The 17,361-nt window shown below is 47.5% G+C and overlaps 1 protein-coding gene across 1 annotated transcript in view; it reads right to left on the bottom strand.

Moving 5' to 3' along the window:
• LOC137538546 (phospholipase A and acyltransferase 2-like) overlaps positions 1 to 17,361 on the bottom strand; it is a 63,644-nt gene that overhangs the window by 12,599 nt on the left and 33,684 nt on the right. Inside the window, exon 3 of the mRNA XM_068260785.1 lies at positions 5,136 to 5,395. Within this exon, the coding sequence (XP_068116886.1) occupies positions 5,136 to 5,395 (260 nt within the window). The remainder of the gene's footprint in view (positions 1 to 5,135; positions 5,396 to 17,361) is intronic.

The raw sequence follows: 17,361 nt of genomic DNA, 5'->3' as shown, positions 1-17,361 counted from the left end.
AAACACACAAATGATCTCTTGAGATTCAAAAGGAAGGCTGTATACAGCCTGCTTGCGTATGGATGTATTTTCTATGTGTGGACATACTGTACATCAACCTACTTCCTGTTTTGGTGGCCATTTTGTTTGTTTATAAACAAACTTTTTAAAACTGTTTTTAACCACTTTTAATGCGGCGGGGAGCGGTGAAATTGTGACAGAGGGGAATAGAAGATGTCCCCTAACGCACTGGTATGTTTACTTTTGTGTGATTTTAACAATACAGATTCTCTTTAAGTCAAACAAAAAAAATGAGTTTTACTCACCTAGGGCTTCCAATAGCCCCCTGCAGCTGTCCGGTGCCCTTGCCGTCTCCCTCCGATCCTCCTGGCCCCGCCGGTAGCCACTTCCTGTTTCGGTGACAGGCGCTGACAGGCTGGGGACGTGAGTGATTCTTCTCGTTCCCAGACACATTAGTACCCTCTATGCTGCTATATGGTATATGATATATGCTATAGCAGCATAGATGGCACTATTGTGACCAGGAACGCGAAAAATCACTCGCGTCCCCAGCCTGTCAGCGCCTGTCACCGAAACAGGAAGTGGCTGCCGGCGGGGCCAGGAGGATCGGAGGGAGACGGCGAGGGCACCAGACAGCTGCAGGGGGCTATTGGAAGCCCCGAGTGAGTAAAACTCATTTTTTTTTTTACTTAAGTGTCCCTTTAAGTGGAATCATACACCAGATCCATATGATTAATATATCAATGGATTGCTGGCTTCATGTCAGACATTTCCATATCTCTTTCATGGGGCTGACATAAGCAGAAACCCCGCTATTACATTTTCGAGTTTGGTCTCAGATTAACAAGAAAAATGTGTGAATCATGAACTTATGTTCATATTTTACGGACGAGTAGTGAAGGCCAAAATATGACATGCTAAGAGATTCTATGAACATGTTTTCCTCCAAGATGCCCCAAATGACAAAGGTCTGGACATGGAATACTGCCTCACAAACATATTTCTCTAAAGAGGAATCCTGGCTGTGGCCAGGTGATCCCCCAATTTCTAATGTACAGAGATCTTCTGGAGACCCGTGGAGGAAGCTGTTTCAGCTGGAACTTCAAAATACATGGACTGTCGCTAAGGACTTTGTACTTCCACAAAAAAGGGACTGATTGTGAGGATCTGTGTGGTGATGATGATGCATAGCAGCCATATTGTATCGCGTGGAAGCCATATTTTTCATTTTTCTATCTGCTGTGTATCTTTCAGAGGTGTATGTATGTAAGCGGCCACTCTGACAGCTGGCTTCAAGGAAGCTGCCATTGTCTGCATTGAATAGACCAGTTACACTGAATTGACAATTACCCGAACACTTTGAAGCCTATACAAGTAAACTCTTGTGAATAGTAGGAGCAGGAACTGCTAAATTGGGTTGCTAGCCTCTGGCCAGGAAATGGCTTATTAGGCCAAGGAACCCAGACATTCAATTAGGGACTGTCTACCCAGCCTCTAATTAGGAGATGGCTAATTACCGGTAGGCACTAGCCAGTCATGTCGCCACCTTTGATCTGCTGTGAAATACTGTCTCAGATGTGTACTATTGTCACCTGGACTGGCTGCCGTGTGCCTTGATGCACAGAAGCCCGGAATTTACATATGACAGCTTGCTGGAATGTTGAAGAAGCCAGGAAGCCTTACTCAAAAAGTCTTTTTGATGTGTGTGCTAAACTACAATTTTACCTGTGGAAATTAGATCTATGGGGAGATGGGAAGTCTCTGCAAGGTTCAAGGAGGAACAGGAAAGCTTTGAAGTTGCACATCATAGCCAGCAAGGATGTGCTGTCACACCTGAGGAAATTGGATTATTCCTGGATCTGGACATTTGAGTGGCCCCGGGCCACAAATCTGGCTATAAAACCTCAGCTAGGATAGTCACAACTTGTAGTTCTCTGGAGATAGCAAAGACGCTTGGACTAACCTGGTTCCTGACCAGAACTGCGTTCTCCCACAAACAACGTCCAGACCTCATATTGGTAACGTTTATCCCCGTTTATTTTTATGCAAACTGTCTTGTGTATCTGTGTAACTTTTATTTTTGTAAATTTTTTTTGTAAATCCTTTTGTATATATTCTTGTCTGCACTGTTCCACTTTTTGGAATATTAAATATTTATTTAATAAGTTTGACTTCTGATGTACTAAACTAGCTCATAGCCTAGAAAGAAACTGCAGTGTAATTTACGTTACAAGTTCAGTGCCTGATTGTGCCTTGCTACTATACGATTGTATTGTGTGTGTGGCGTTCGCGTGTTTGGCCTAAGCGCAAAGCTGACCCAAATACGTAAACGCGGACTGCGTGCAGATCACTCGACAGCAGAGTGGGAATCGTTAAAGTGTCTAGCAGCAGCTAGTAGTGGCAGTGAGAAGTGTGTTGAGGGGCGACAGCCTTGTTGTAGCTTGAATAAGGCTGCTCCCCGCTTGTTCTGGTCAAACCCGTGGTCGGGAACCGTATCTGCAGGCTTGTCGCAGGGCCGGTTCCTGACATTGATAATCTAAGTATTCTTTTGCATTTCATCTTAATTATTATTCTAATACTGTTTGTGTAAAACCTCGCCGCATATAGCGGCGGAATGCCGAGATCCATGCTGAGGCGCAAGCCTCTGGGTCTCGGCGAAGCTCTGATGTCAGTGGAGCGCATGTGCTCCTTCCTTATTGGCCAAGCGGCAGACGCGTCCTCAGTATGCGCTCCGCCGCTGTAAACAATAGCAGCATGCGTAACGGCGTGTCAGCTGACTTGCTGACACGCCGCAGACTGATTGGTTGTTTTGCATTGTTACTTTTGATTGGTTAGTTCTAATATAAAAGATAGGTGAGCGCCCTCAGTCTTCGCCCATGATAGCCTATGCTGGGCTTGTATCTGAGATTGCGCTCACACCAAGTGCCTTGTCTTGCTGCAGATTCTGTCTGTCTCTTGACCAAGCTTCTTGCTGATCTGATACCTTGTTGCCAACCGGATTGTACCTGACTACGTTTCTTCTGATCTTCGGTTATCGACTTGTACCTGACTTTGCATCTACTGGATTCCCTGTCGCCAAACCTCGGATTGTTTAAGAACCCTGCCTGCCCTGATCCCGGCCTGTTTGACTACGCATCTGTATTGTGATTATACCTTCGTCTGGATTGCCTCAGCCCATAGGCCTTAGGTGACTATTCAAGTATACTGTGTCTGCATTACCTTGCTGTGTTCGGTGAATGATCTATGCCAGGTTGTATGCTACATCTACCTGCAGGGTTCTGTAGTTTGTTGTTAGGCAGGAGTTTATGCAGGTGTTAGGGCTGGGTTATAGGTCAGTCATATGAGCATACAGTCTGACCTATAGCAAGTAACAAGACAAGCCGGACAGTTTGCTAAATGTTTCATATTTGTTACTTATATTTTTTTGTATGTAATAATAATAGTCTAAGGCCCGGTTCACATTGCATTTTTGAGCCAAACGGATCCGGTAAGCGGATCCGGTCTCCGCTTCACCGCATCCGGATGGCTCTGTGCACACTTCAAAATGTAAAGTGAAAATGGATCTGATCAATGATTGATCGGATCAGTTTTCACTCAATTTCGGCAGCAAAAACATACCTGTGCTCTGTAGCAGCCGGCAGTAGAGGCTTCCTTTTCTTCCGCTGTGACTACACAGTGCGTCATGCGACTAGTCACATGACGCGTGGAAACCTCTACCACCGGATGCTACAGAGCATTAGATATGTATTTTACCCTCCCTCACCCACCTGCCCAGCTGCTGCACCCTCCCGTCACTCAGGTTCGTGTCGTCACATGCTCCCATCCCCCGTGGAACGGTCCGTTTCTTCACTAGTTTGAAGAAATGTTTTGTTTTCCATTGCCCAATGCTGCTGCATTTTTTGTCTGGATCCTTTCCGCTGGGCAGAATGGTCCGGAAAATTTGGGCCTGCAGCAATTTTTAGATCTGGGGACCGGAACGTATCCGTACCAACGGACGCATGTAAATGGATCCATAGGTTAACATTGGATCCTTTTACATCCGTTCTGTTTGTACAGTATACGTACCAGTTGCAAAAAAACGCTAATGTGAACCAGGCCTAATTGCACTTTTTTAAATAAACAACCAAAACTCTTTGAGTAAACAACAAAAACCTGTATTGAGTACTGCAGAACGAACTTGCCTTCTGAAGAGACTGTTACCCAGAGAAACCGTATTATTTATAAAGATTAGACTGTTGTGTTAACCCTTTCTTTTCTACAGGCTTATAATAGTCAGACAGGACCTTTCCCCTTTATAATTGAAAGGTGGTGGCAGATTACCGATAAAATTGTGCGTAGAAATTGTATGTGTGTTCACGCATTTCCTCCTGGCCTGTCTGTATGCCCACTCCCAGCTATTCCAGAACTTAAATTGTATCCACGTGATTGGATTGTCTGTGCTGAGTAGATTGGGAGGCTTTAAAGAGACTCTGAAGCGAGAATAAATCTCGCTTCAGAGCTCATAGTTAGCAGGGGCATGTGTGCCCCTGCTAAACCGCCGCTATCGCGCCGCTAAATGGGGGTCCCTTCACCCCCAAACCCCCCCTGCAACACTTGGTCGCAGACTTGGTCGCTCCTGGAGGCAGGGCTAACGGCTGCAGCCCTGCCTCCAGTTGCGTCTATCAGCGGCGCATCGCCGCCTCTCCCCCGCCCCTCTCAGTGAAGGAAGACTGAGAGGGGCGGAGGAGAGGCGGAGATACGCGCTGACAGACGCGCGTGGGGCAGGGCTGCGGTGGTTATCCCTGCCCTAACCAGGAAGCGCTCCCCCACTGCACCGAGGGGATTTGGGGGTGAAGGTACCCCCGTTAAGCCGCGGGATAGCGGCGGTTTAGCAGGGGCACACATGCCCCTGCTATCTATGAGGTCTGAAGCGAGATTTATTCTAGCTTCAGACTCTCTTTAAGCGGTCTGGCTAGTAGGGGGGGGGGGCGTGTGACATGAGGCACATATCAGAGATGAGACGAGCAGCTTGATGTCATCACCATATTACTTCTCTCTGCGCACCCTCTGGAAAACCATTCTGTTTCAGATATATTATATATTCCACACACACACATATATAGTCATAGCTTGGTCTTGTGGGTCTTATATCATACCTGCTCAGATATGCCAGCTCCATATCGCAGCTCTGTCACAAAATGCTCACAGTTGGCACTGGTGACACTGTATGCCATTGTCTCACCAACTAGGTCTAGAGCTGCGCGCACCACCTTCTCTGGGGGAAATGGGCTCCTCTTCTGATCAAATTTATTATTGACCCTGTAAGTGCAGCCATTAGCCACCCTATCAAGGCGATCTTTTCTGACCACTGCAAAGCCTCCGACAGCGGATGACACACTTGACCAGCCTTCCTGATCTGAGGAGAGATAGCAGTGCACAGGTCATTTTGAAAGTTTTTGATTTTAAGTTCAACTAAAATTAAAGCATAACTATCAGGCATCAAAACTCAATTCTTTATTTTTTTCTGGTAAACAAGTAATAAGGATGCTAACCAAGCAATCCAAAAGTTAAAAATTTTCTTCTCCAGAAAAGATCATTTCCCAGTCTCCCTGGCTCTTATTTGGTACATCTGCCCCACAAAGGAAGTTGCAGGGCATACTGGGTTTTCTTTTTTTCTTCTTTGCTTTCCCATCAGACTTAACTAATGCGGCCTGATTGGCTGAAGCCTCTTTCCGACACCCATTTTCCCCTCCCACACCTCTCATGCTGAGACAATGCATAGCTGGCTGGGAGTGTCTGAAGACTGGGAGGAGGGCGGACAATGATACACAGACAGAGTAAGGGAGGAAATGATGTCAGGATTGGCTTCAAGATAGTCAAAATGGAAAATTCTACTTTTTTATAATATAGAAAAATCACTAAAATCTAAATGTGGACAGTGCAATACATATGTTATGTAAGTAGAGCAAGCATTTATCTACTTATATATGTGTTTTTTTTCTAAGATAGTATGGCTGATATATAGTTCATCTTTAAGCAAAGTAAGCAGCCCAACATAAACCAATAAGTCAGTAAGTGGTGTTTAAAGTCATCTTCTGGACTGGTTAAGTAGCTGTTATTTATGGTACATGATAAGAAACACCGAACCTCTGCATTGCTATTGTTCCTCAGTGGTTCCAAAGGGCTACTCGATTACAGTTTGTAGTCTGCAATCCCACACACGATGTGCCAATTATAACAGAGTTGATTGTTCTCATGCATATGTTTAGATGTTTAGAAGGGCATGTGTTTTTCCATAGAAAGCCAATTTTCTCACTTGTGCAGTGCATTGTTTTTTCTTTAATCCATACACACAGCATGCTGCATCTTATTATGTTTTGCTTTTTAATTATAGTTTATGGAAGCCCATTAAAGAATGCATAAAATACTGTTATGTGTTGGCATGTAAAACTCTTCTGATTATAACATAGCTCCCAAATGTCCCTAATTAATGAGGAACAGTCCTTCTTTGGGATCTAAATCCCTCTCTCCCTCTTTCTACCTCATTTGCCCCTCTTTCAAGGCTGATGTACAGATCTGTGTAAATATATGTATTTTTCTACTGAAAAATAAGTTTAACTGACTCCCCTTCTGTCCGCAATGTGTCAACTTCTGTCTCCTTCTCTCCCCATGTGTCCCCTTCTATCCCACTTGTCTCCCCATGTGTCCCCTTCTGTCCCCATTTGTCTCCTCCACTCCCCCATGTGTCCCCTTCTGTCCCACGTGTCTCCTCTGCTCCCCCATGTTTCCCCTTCTGTCCCCATGTGTCTCCTCCACTCCCACGTGTCCCCTTCATGTGCCTCCTTTGCTCCCACTGTATGTTTCCTACACTCCCTCATGTCTCTGTCTGCTCCCCGTGTCCTCCTGCACTGCACATGAATAAATAGAAAGCAGCAGCACGGCTCACCTAACCCATCGGCTCCAGCTGCGATCAGAGACCTCTCCCTCACGGCTCCCCTAGTGCCGGCTTCTACTGATCGTGTCATCAGCAGAAGCTGTCCCTAGGGGAGCCATTGAGGGAAAAGTCACTGATTGCTGCGGGCTACAATGGATTAGGCCGTGTTGCCGCTGCTTTCATTTATTCAGGGGGAGCGCAGGAGGACATGGGGAGTGGAGGAGACATGGGGGCAATAAATGGAGTGCCCAACATCATAGAGGGTCAATGATTTGTATCAGTGTGCGTTAGTAAATCAGGGACTCCCTGTACTTGGCATTTAAGGCACAGTGACTTTTTCTCCCCATTTTGGGGGAAGAAAAAGTGCGTCTTACATGCCAAAAAATACGATAAACCTGTAATCTCCCAAAGAAAAACGTTAAATACTTACCTAGGTTGAGGGAAGCCTCTGAATAGCTCTAAGGCTCCCATGTCCTCCTCGACCCCACCACTGCCACACACATACCCTCAGGCCAGCTGTACTGGCGCAGGTGCAATATAGCCATACTCATTCATGAAGGGGAGCGCGGAAACTAACTGTCAGAGGGTCCGGCAGCGGTGGTGTTGAGGAGAACCCAGACAGCCTCTGGAATATGCAGTTGCTCCCCTCTACCTAGGTAAAAATAAAGCATTTTTTATTTTGAGAGACTACAGGTTTTCTTTAAATAGCCTATTCAGTCTAAAATAAACATTCTACAATCCTCTTGTCATATAAAGTTATAATTACTTGCCGGTGGCCTGTCTCCTACTGCTCGAAAACTTACCAAACACACAATTGGAGAAACTCACTCCCAAACAGTTCTCTGCTGCTTTATAAAGCCTGCAGGCTGCTTATAAGCCAATGAGAAGTGCACACATAATACACCTAGCTTGCAGTGATAATCAAGCAGAAGCTGAGCAAGTCAGCCAATTAGTTGGAGAGGGCTTCAGTTGCATTATAGACAATGGCTATATGACCAGCAGGGGGCACCAGCGTGCAGGATATTCCCTCTCATCTGCCCCCCTCCTAACTAAACTGCATGGGATACTACAATAATTAAAAACAATGGTGCATGAGCCAGCCTGTTTGGGAGTGAGTTTCTCCAATTGTGTGTTTAGTAAGTTTTAGAGCAGTAGGAGACAGGCCTTGGATGTGGCAGCTGCAAGGTTTTGGCTGTGCTCACATATGGTGTTAGATGCTGGTTCTGGGGCCCCGGGCAGTGAGAGTTCCCGGGGCCCCAGGCTGGCTCATGCACCATTGTTTTTAATTATTGTAGTATCCCATGCAGTTTAGTTAGAAGGGGGGCAGATGAGAGGGAATATCCTGCACGCTGGTGCCCCCTGCTGGTCATATAGCCATTGTCTATATGCAACTGAAGCCCTCTCCAACTAATTGGCTGACTTGCTCAGCTTCTGCTTGATTATCACTGCAAGCTAGGTGTATTATGTGTGCACTTCTCATTGGCTTATAAGCAGCCTGCAGGCTTTATAAAGCAGCAGAGAAGACGCATCCGATCCAGCCCATAGCGCTGCCCGGAACTCATTGGTCCAGGCAGCGCAGGGCTCTGGCGGGGGGGGCCCTCTTCCGCCGCTGCGTGCGGGCGATCGCCGCAGAGCGGCGGCGATCAAGCTGTACGCGCGGCTAGCAAAGTGCTAGCTGCGCGTACAGCACTTTAAATGGTGAAAATCGCCCCACCAGGGGCTGAGATCCCATCCTGCGTGGCATAGCCTGAGCTCAGCTCGGGCTTACCGCCAGGGAGGTTAAAGGACAACTGGCCTGAGAGAAATATGAAGGTGCCACTGGTGTGACATCACGCAAGATCGATGATTGAGGGGGGGGCAGGTGCTGCTGTGCACATGGTGTATTCTCGGCACAGGCATTAGTTATCGCCCGCTTTGCTGAGTTTCAGCTAGTATGTGTATTTAACTACTTTATTTAAAACCAATTTAGATACTTTTATCACTGTCATTACCACTTCTGTATTTTGTATTCTGTATGCTGTATCATTTTTTTGTATTTTGTCACTAATTATGTATCTTGTATTTAGTGTACACCATTGTCTGTATTATGTACCCTATGTTTGTTTCTTACTTTGTACAGCGCCATGGAATATGTTGGTGCTTTATAAAGCCCAATAGTGTAATATGTTTAGTCAAAATTGTCAATGTAGAAGATAAGAATCTACTCACAAGAGTGGGTTGCAAGGGGGCAACCGACCACAGGAAGCAGGTGGAGACAATTAACCCGACTCCACTCGGGGAGGTCACTAAGGACCTGGATGCGGTCGCTCTCCTTGGAAAAAAAAAGGGAGGCAGATGTCCACCGTGGTGTAAACCACATATGTTCTGCCTCCACCCCTCACACGGGTATCGTATGGGGGTTAGGGATGCACTAAATGGTTTAAAGAGGCGCCCTGGTGGTATATAAAAGCGTTTAAAAGCAGTTTAAAACCGAGAAAGGTTTGAGGTTGCTTACCTCAAGGACGACAAATCTTTGTAGGGACAAAATTTTATTGGTAGCACAGGCAACGCGTTTCACGGGTCTGAGCCCGCTTCCTCAGGCCAATAGCAGTGCCAGGCCAATTGAAATAGCAAGCTAAGGGAGGCTCCCTTAGCTTGCTATTTCAATTGGCCTGGCACTGCTATTGGCCTGAGGAAGCGGGCTCAGACCCGTGAAACGCGTTGCCTGTGCTACCAATAAAATCTTTTGTCCCTACAAAGATTTGTCGTCCTTGAGGTAAGCAACCTCAAACCTTTCTCGGTTTTAAACTGCTTTTAAACGCTTTTATATACCACCAGGGCGCCTCTTTAAACCATTTAGTGCATCCTTAGCGGTAACCACATGCTAGACTCGGGGTGGAGAACCGCAGCTCAGAGCTGTAGCCCTGAGCTACACTCGTGGTAGCTGCCAGGAGGTCCATGCAAAGCATTGCGAGCAGCGGGTGATTTCATTCATCTCCCAGGCAATTCAGACGCTGGCAGCCCTTCCTCTTCCTGTCCACGGAGGCTCTGCATCCCCCTAGTGAGATTGCCAACTGTTATCATGACGGCAGCCGGCAATCTCACTACAGGGTTGCAGCACCACCCGGAGAACTGCAGGGATGAATCCTAGGGAGGCGCATAAGTGCAGGGGCTGCTCCAGGCTCTCTCGTGGTATCATTTTTTTTCTTGCTTTTAGGGTCTAAAAGCACATGAAAAAATGGTACCACTTTTAGACCCTAAAATCAGGAAGGAATCATACCGCCAGGGAGGTTAAAGCAAATTTGATGTGAACTTCAAATTAAAAAAAAAAAAAGATACTCCCCTATGGATAGGGAAGGCCGTTCCTCTCATGGGCCCCTCGTTCCAGTGCCGTCATCCCCATTAGAGGTATTCAACCCATCAGTTCAATACTACTCTGTGAAGCTTCAGAAGGCGCAGAACATTGCCTCCAATCTTCGGGAGCACACAGGCTTCCGATGCCTCCCGTGGCAGCAGATTTAAATGGGGGTAACAGTGCTGAAACAGTCCTTAAACTGCACCACTGCAATATTCAGGGATTACCAGAGAACAATCAAGAATCCACTCATGTAAGGTATCAAAATACACATAACTTTATTAATATTCAGCCAAAATAAGACAAACAACCTTAAAAACAATTAAAAATACAGGGACCAGAAGGTCCACACCACAAATGTAGCAGGTTTAAAACATGTAAATGTAGGCAGAGCTAATGTCCCCCAATAAGGGCTAACAAAAGTACTCAATGGGGTATTACCCGGATCATGGATAATTTAAATACAGTACAGTGATAAAAAGTGAGAAAGCAATGAGGAATTTAACCTTAGCGGTAATCACGAGTACAGCTCGAGGTGGAAAAAACATGCTAGCAGAGGTAACCCCAAGCTGAACTTGTGGTAGCTGTCAGAGGTCTATGCAGAGCAATGCACGCAGCAGGCGTTTTTCACTCACCTCCCGGGAAATTTCCTCTCCTCAGAGGCTCTGCTTCCCCCTGGTGAGATAGACATCTGGCATCATGACGACAGCCGACAATCTCATTATAGGGTTACAGCGCCACCCAGAGGACAGAGGAAAAACTGCAGTGCTGGATCCTAGAGAGGTAAGTGCTGAGCTGCGGATTTGGTATATTCTCTAGATGGACCAGAAGGTGATGGCTGGGGTATGTATCCAAGAGTTGGATCACTAGCCAGGATCGTTAGCTGCTCTTGGATGCTTATGTGGGTGAATGTGTGAGGGTTGGCAGGTGGTGGGTGTTGGATGTGGGCAGTGTAACCTTCACAAAGGAGAGTGTTGTATTGGTTTGTGAAGCTAATAAGGATTGTGCGTCTTCATCTTCTTTTATACACAGCAGTCAGAAATGGAAATCCATTAGTGTTGCAAGTAGCACCTTGCCATTCACTACTCTTTATAGCAATATTACTATCTATGCTTAACCCTTTGGGGACCGGCCGCCTAACCTCCCTTAACCACTTGAGGACCGCCCCCAGCCGATGGGCGGCGGCAAAGTCCGGGCCCAAACGACCGCAATACGCCCATCGGCGGGGGCGGCATCAGCGGTGGCTGTGCGGCGATCGCGTCATCAATGACGCGATCGCCGCCGGCAATAGGCTCCGCCCACCCTGCACGGAAACCCGCCGGCCAATTAGCAGCGCCGGCGGGTTTCAAATGCGGCGATCCGGCCAATCACGAGAGTATAATACACTTTGTTATTGTAACAAAGTGTATTATACTGGCTGCCTCCTCCGCTGATGGTCACTCGTCGTGCGACCATCAGAGAGGACAGGCAGCCTGCAGATAAGTGCACACAAACACTCTTTGCCCCACACAGACCACCCGATCGCCCACCCCAGCCCTCAGAACCCCCCCTGACCACCCCAGCACACCACTGCTAGCACCCCACCACCCACCTAAGAACCCATCAATCACTCCCTGTCACTATCTAGGGACGCTATCCCCTAGGTTAGGTCCCCAACTGCCCCCTAGGGTCCCCTGATCACCCCCCCTACCCTCAGATCCCCCCAGACCCCCCTCCCAGACCACCCCCCTGTATGCTGTATACAGCTATATAGCTGCCTTACCCACTGATCACCTGTCTATCACCCATCTATCACCTGTCTATCACCCCTTGTCACCACCACCCATCAGCGCAGACCCTAAACTGTCCCTTGGGGGCACCTGATCACCCACCCAGACCCTCAGATTGCCCTCAGACCCCCCCTCCTGATAACCTCCCCAGTGCATTGTTTACATCTATTCTCCCCTGTAATCACTCACTGATCTCCCCCACGGTCACCCCCTGTGTCTGCCACCCATCAGATCAGGACCCAATCTGCCCCGTGCGGGCACCTAATCAACCCCCCATAACCCTCAGATCGCCCTCAGAACCCCCCCCCAAATCACCTTCCCAGTGCATTGTAGTTGATTGTGCTGTAATTGTATTTCATTGTGCTGACATTCAGTTTGATTGTGCTGTAATTGTATTTGATTGTCCCGTGATTGGCTTTGATTGTCCAGTGATTGCCCTGTGATTGGCCTGTGATTGGCTTTGATTGTCCCGTGATCGGCTTTGATTGTGCCGTGATTGGTTTGATTGCCCTGTGATTGGCTTTGATTGTCCTGTGATCGGCTTTGATTGTGCCGTGATTGGTTTGATTGGCCTGTGATTGGCTGTGATTGGCCTGTGATCGGCTTTGATTGTGCAGTGATTGGTTTGATTGCCCTGTGATTGGCTTTGATTGGCCTGTGATTGGCTTTGATTGTGCCGTGATTGGTTTGATTGCCCTGTGATTGGCTTTGATTGTCCCGTGATTGGCTTCGATTGTCCCGTGAATTGAGTGCCCTGTGATTGGCCTGCGATTGCCCTGTGATTGCCTTTGATTGTCCTGTGATTGTTTCTGATTGCCTCTGATTCCCCACTCGCCACCACCCCCCTGTCACTATCCTAGTGATCTAAAAACAGTGATCAGTGAAAACTGTCACTTTTTTAGTATCACTAGTGTTAGCAGTTAGGCCAGTTAGCTAGGCCCCTTTGTGTCAGTTAGTGCTCAGCCCACTGCACCACAGTCACTAATTAGCGTCATCACTGTCGCTAATCAACATTGGTACTATATAGTATCTGTAAGTGATCATTACTGATCGCAGTCAGATCTATTAGGGTCACTAGGATCCACACAAAAAAACGCAGTGTTTGCCGATCAGGCCTGATCGTTCGCCTGCACTTGCGTTCAGCCCGCCCCACCGCAGTGACAGAATTTTTTTTCTGATCACTGCAAAAAACACTGTACAATAGCTGTGGCACTGTAAACCTCAGTTTTGATTTATTTTTTTTATCAAAACTCAGTGACCACAGCTTTCTACCTCTCAAATACTCCCTTTTGCTAGGTAGGTGCTCTTTTTTTCTGGGTAGTCTCAGAGGAATACCCCCTAAATTTAGCAGACCACCATGGCAAGAAAGGGGTATTCCGATGACGAGGTTCTCAGGTACATGGCCCAGTCGGATGAGGACGATTGGGACGCCTCATTCGACGAATCTTCCGGGTCAGAGTTTGAACCTGAATTGAGCAGTGGCTCACTGACCGATAGTGATGACGAGGTTGAAGTCCCGGTTAAAGCCAGGCGTACCACACCCCATTTTGTTGGACCGCAGGTGGCGCAGGATCGGCCTCAAGGGCAGCAGAGTGGTGTTCGTGCTGGTCTGAGATTTCATGGTGGGGCAGGCACCAGAGCCGGGACAAGGTCCTCCAGCACCCAAGGCTGAGACACCAAAGTGCGCCCCTCCATCCCTGCCCCCCCAGCCATCACACACTGATTGCTATTAGACTAAGAGGTGCCACAGGGCCCACAACCTCCCCAACACCTTAATATCTATTTATCTGGCTTGCAGTCACTGCCCTTTTCTTATTTCTTTCTGCTTCAAACACAATTAGGAATGACTGCAGAATGAATTCTGCGCCCCCTCCTACACTGCGCCCTGAGGCTGGAGCCTCTCCAGCCTATGCCTCGGCCCGGCCCTGGCAGGCACCAGCAGCACAACATCTCCTGGACCTAGCACCAGTACTTCCGTAGACCCTGGTGAAGTGGCGAGCACCAGCATGGAAGTTGAAACTGGTTCTGTGGCACGTGCAGTAAGATCCCAGTCGCAGCCACCAAGAAGACGGGCCCGTACTACCCCTAGTTTACCAGAGGTGCTGGCAAACCCAAATTGGCAATCCCCTGATTCCGCCGCACCCGTACTTCCCCCTTTCACCGCCCAGTCTGGAGTCCAGGTGGAGACAGATAATCTAGGATCGGCCCTAGACTTTTTCTATCTGTTTTTCACCCAGGATCTCTTAGACTTAATTGTGGCAGAGACCAACCGTAAGGCCACACAATATATAACCGCCAATCCGGAAAAGTTCCTTGCCCAGCCTTTTCGGTGGAAACCAGTCCAAGTTTCCGAAATGAAATTTTTTTTGGGCCTTCTCCTTCACACGGGACTAGTAAAGCAGAATGTGTTGCGGTCTTATTGGTCTACGGACCCAGCATATCATGTTCCCCTGTACTCTGCTGCCATGTCCAGGACACGATTTGAGAACATCCTGCGCTTCCTGCACTTCAATAACAACGAAACCTGTCATCGAAGTGACCACTCTGCTTTTGACCGGCTCCACAAAATTCGACCCCTCATAGACCACCTGTCATCCAGATTTGCAGATGCTTATACCCCTGACCAGGACATATGCGTAGACGAGTCCCTCATATGCTTTACCGGGCGCCTTCGCATCAAACAGTACATCCCAAGCAAGCGCGCCCGGTATGGGGTGAAACTTAATAAGCTCTGTGAAAGGGCCACAGGCTATACATCTTATTTTAGGGTCTATGAGGGAAAAGACTCAAAATTGGAGCCGGTCGGATGCCCTGACTACCTGGGGAGCAGTGGAAAGGTTGTGTGGGACTTGGTGTCACCCTTGTTCCAGAAAGGGTACCATCTTTTTGTGGACAATTATTACACAAGTGTGGCCCTCTTTCAGCACTTAAAAATCGAAAAAATCCGATGCTGTGGCACCGTGCGGCCTAGTCGCCGGGGCTTCCCCCAACGGCTCATTACCACCAGACTTGAACGGGGGCAGAGGGCCGCCTTGTGTGCTGACGACCTGCTCGCGGTGAAATGGAAGGACAAGAGGGAGGTTTACTTCCTGTCCACCATTCACGCAGACACGACAGTTGAAATTCAACGGCGAACTCAGGTCATTGAAAAACCCCTTGTCGTCCATGAGTATAATACTAACATGGGAGGGGTGGATTTCAATGACCAGAGGTTAGCGCCCTATTTAGTTGCCCGAAAAACAAGACGCTGGTATAAAAAAGTGTCTTTTTACCTCATTCAATTGGCAATTTACAACAGCTTTGTTCTCTACAGTAAGGCTGGGAGAACTGGATCGTTTATTCAATTTAATAAACAGATCGTGATGGAACTCCTGTATCCGGGAGGTGCCGTGGCCCAACCCCAAGATGCAACTAGCCGGCTGCATGGAAGGCATTACGCCTATCCAATTCCGAGTACCCCAGGTCAACGAATCCGAAGAAAATGCTGTTGTGTCTGCAGCAGGGCTGGAATAAGGCGTGACACCACTGTTTATTGTCCCACCTGTCCTGACCAGCCTGGCCTATGCCTAGGGGAGTGTTTTGAGAGGTACCACGAGCAGGTACACTATTAGAGAGTAGGGAACTCCACACACAGCGGTAGGCACACAAGGGTCTCTCAGTGCTATTTCACACTGCTGTGATGCGTTAGGGCAAAATGCCTAGCAAAAGTCACACTTTGCGGTCCCCCCCTACGCCGGAAGTGCTTGACTTAACGCTAGTGCATGCCTACGTTACTGCGTGGCTACTGTGGCAATATCGATCGGCCCGGAAGTCATGTTAGTCTATGGCGACGCAGTTCATTACTAGGCCGAATGCTACTCTTGTGGTATTGCCTGAAGGTCTGATTTGGACGATACGGTGCGGCGGGCTCGACCCACCGGATATGTCAATATGCAGTGTGAAACCAAACATCGGGTTTCCAGAGACCCTAATACACAGGGCTGCCAGAAACCTCTCCTTTCACTTGAGACAAATTGCGTAATGTACTTCGCCACAACTCTGTGCGATTTGCACTTCGCACATTGTTCCATGGGGGAGGAGAGGTTTGTCCTCGGGAGGTAAGTTAAAAAAAAAACAAAAAAACAGGTAAGCAAAGAAGTTAATGTTTGGTTTGCAATGTTAAGTTTTTTATTAAAAAAGTTCAAAGTTTATTAATGTTAATGAAGTAATTGCTTTGCTGCTTGCTTGTTTTTTGGGTTTTTTTTGTATTTTTTTTTCTCTTTTTCCATCCAATAACCTTCCAGGTGGACCGAGCGAACGACTAACCAGCTGCAGCACTGATGGTGCATCCTGACAGAACATTGCGCGTCTGTCAGCTTACACACAAGTCGGTGCATGCAGTGCTGCAGGACGAGATTTCTCCTCCGCAGTCAAAAAGATACGTTTGCCGAGGCATATGGGCCGAGGAGTGGTGTTGGGGTTTCATATGCTTTGGCAAACACTTTGTATCAAAAAAGAACTCCGGCAATGATTTGTTCATTCACATCGATCGGTGTGAATGGATAAATCAGGTTTGCCAGGGCATACGAGCTGGTGGGTTTGGATTTTTGGGGTGGCAGCTCCTATGTCCTGGCAGACGCCTTCCCCTCCTTTTTGTATTGTTTTGTCTTTTTTCTTCTCTCTTTTTTCTATCCAGACCGACCAATCAGCTGCAGCACTGATGGTGCATCCTGACAGAACATTGCGCGTCTGTCAGCTTACACACAAGTCGGTGCATGTAGCGCTGCAGGACGAGATTTCTCCTCCGCAGTCAAAAAGATACGTTTGCCGAGCCATATGGGCCGAGGAGTGGTGTTGGGGTTTCATATGCTTTGGCAAACACTTTGTATCAAAAAAGAACTCTGGCAATGATTTGTTCATCCACATCGATCGGTGTGAATGGATAAATCAGGTTTGCCAGGGCATACGAGCTGGTGGGTTTGGATTTTTGGGGCGGCAGCTCCTATGTCCTGGCAGACGCCTTCCCCTCTTTATTTTTTTCAAATTTTTTTGGCAGATATTTTTTCATCCACATTGATTGATTGATTGTTTGACGTTCATTTTTCCTTTCAGCCCAGAGTGCATTACCCTTATGCCCAATATAAGGCGTATAGCAGAAACTCCTAATACTGGCCATACATGTAATGATTGCAGAGACCCTAAAATGCCAGGACAGACCCCACGAATGATGCCATTTTGGAAAGAGGACACCCCAAAGTATTCCGTTAGGTGCATGGTGAGTTCATAGAATATTTTATTTTTTGTCACAAGTTAGCAGAAATTGTGTTTTTTTTTTTCCACAAAATGTCATTTTCCGCTAACTTGTG

This window comes from Hyperolius riggenbachi, chromosome 11 (genome assembly GCF_040937935.1).
Source record: "Hyperolius riggenbachi isolate aHypRig1 chromosome 11, aHypRig1.pri, whole genome shotgun sequence".
Classification (NCBI taxonomy): Eukaryota; Metazoa; Chordata; class Amphibia; order Anura; family Hyperoliidae; genus Hyperolius; species Hyperolius riggenbachi.
This window is presented reverse-complemented; position numbering and strand designations above follow the sequence as displayed.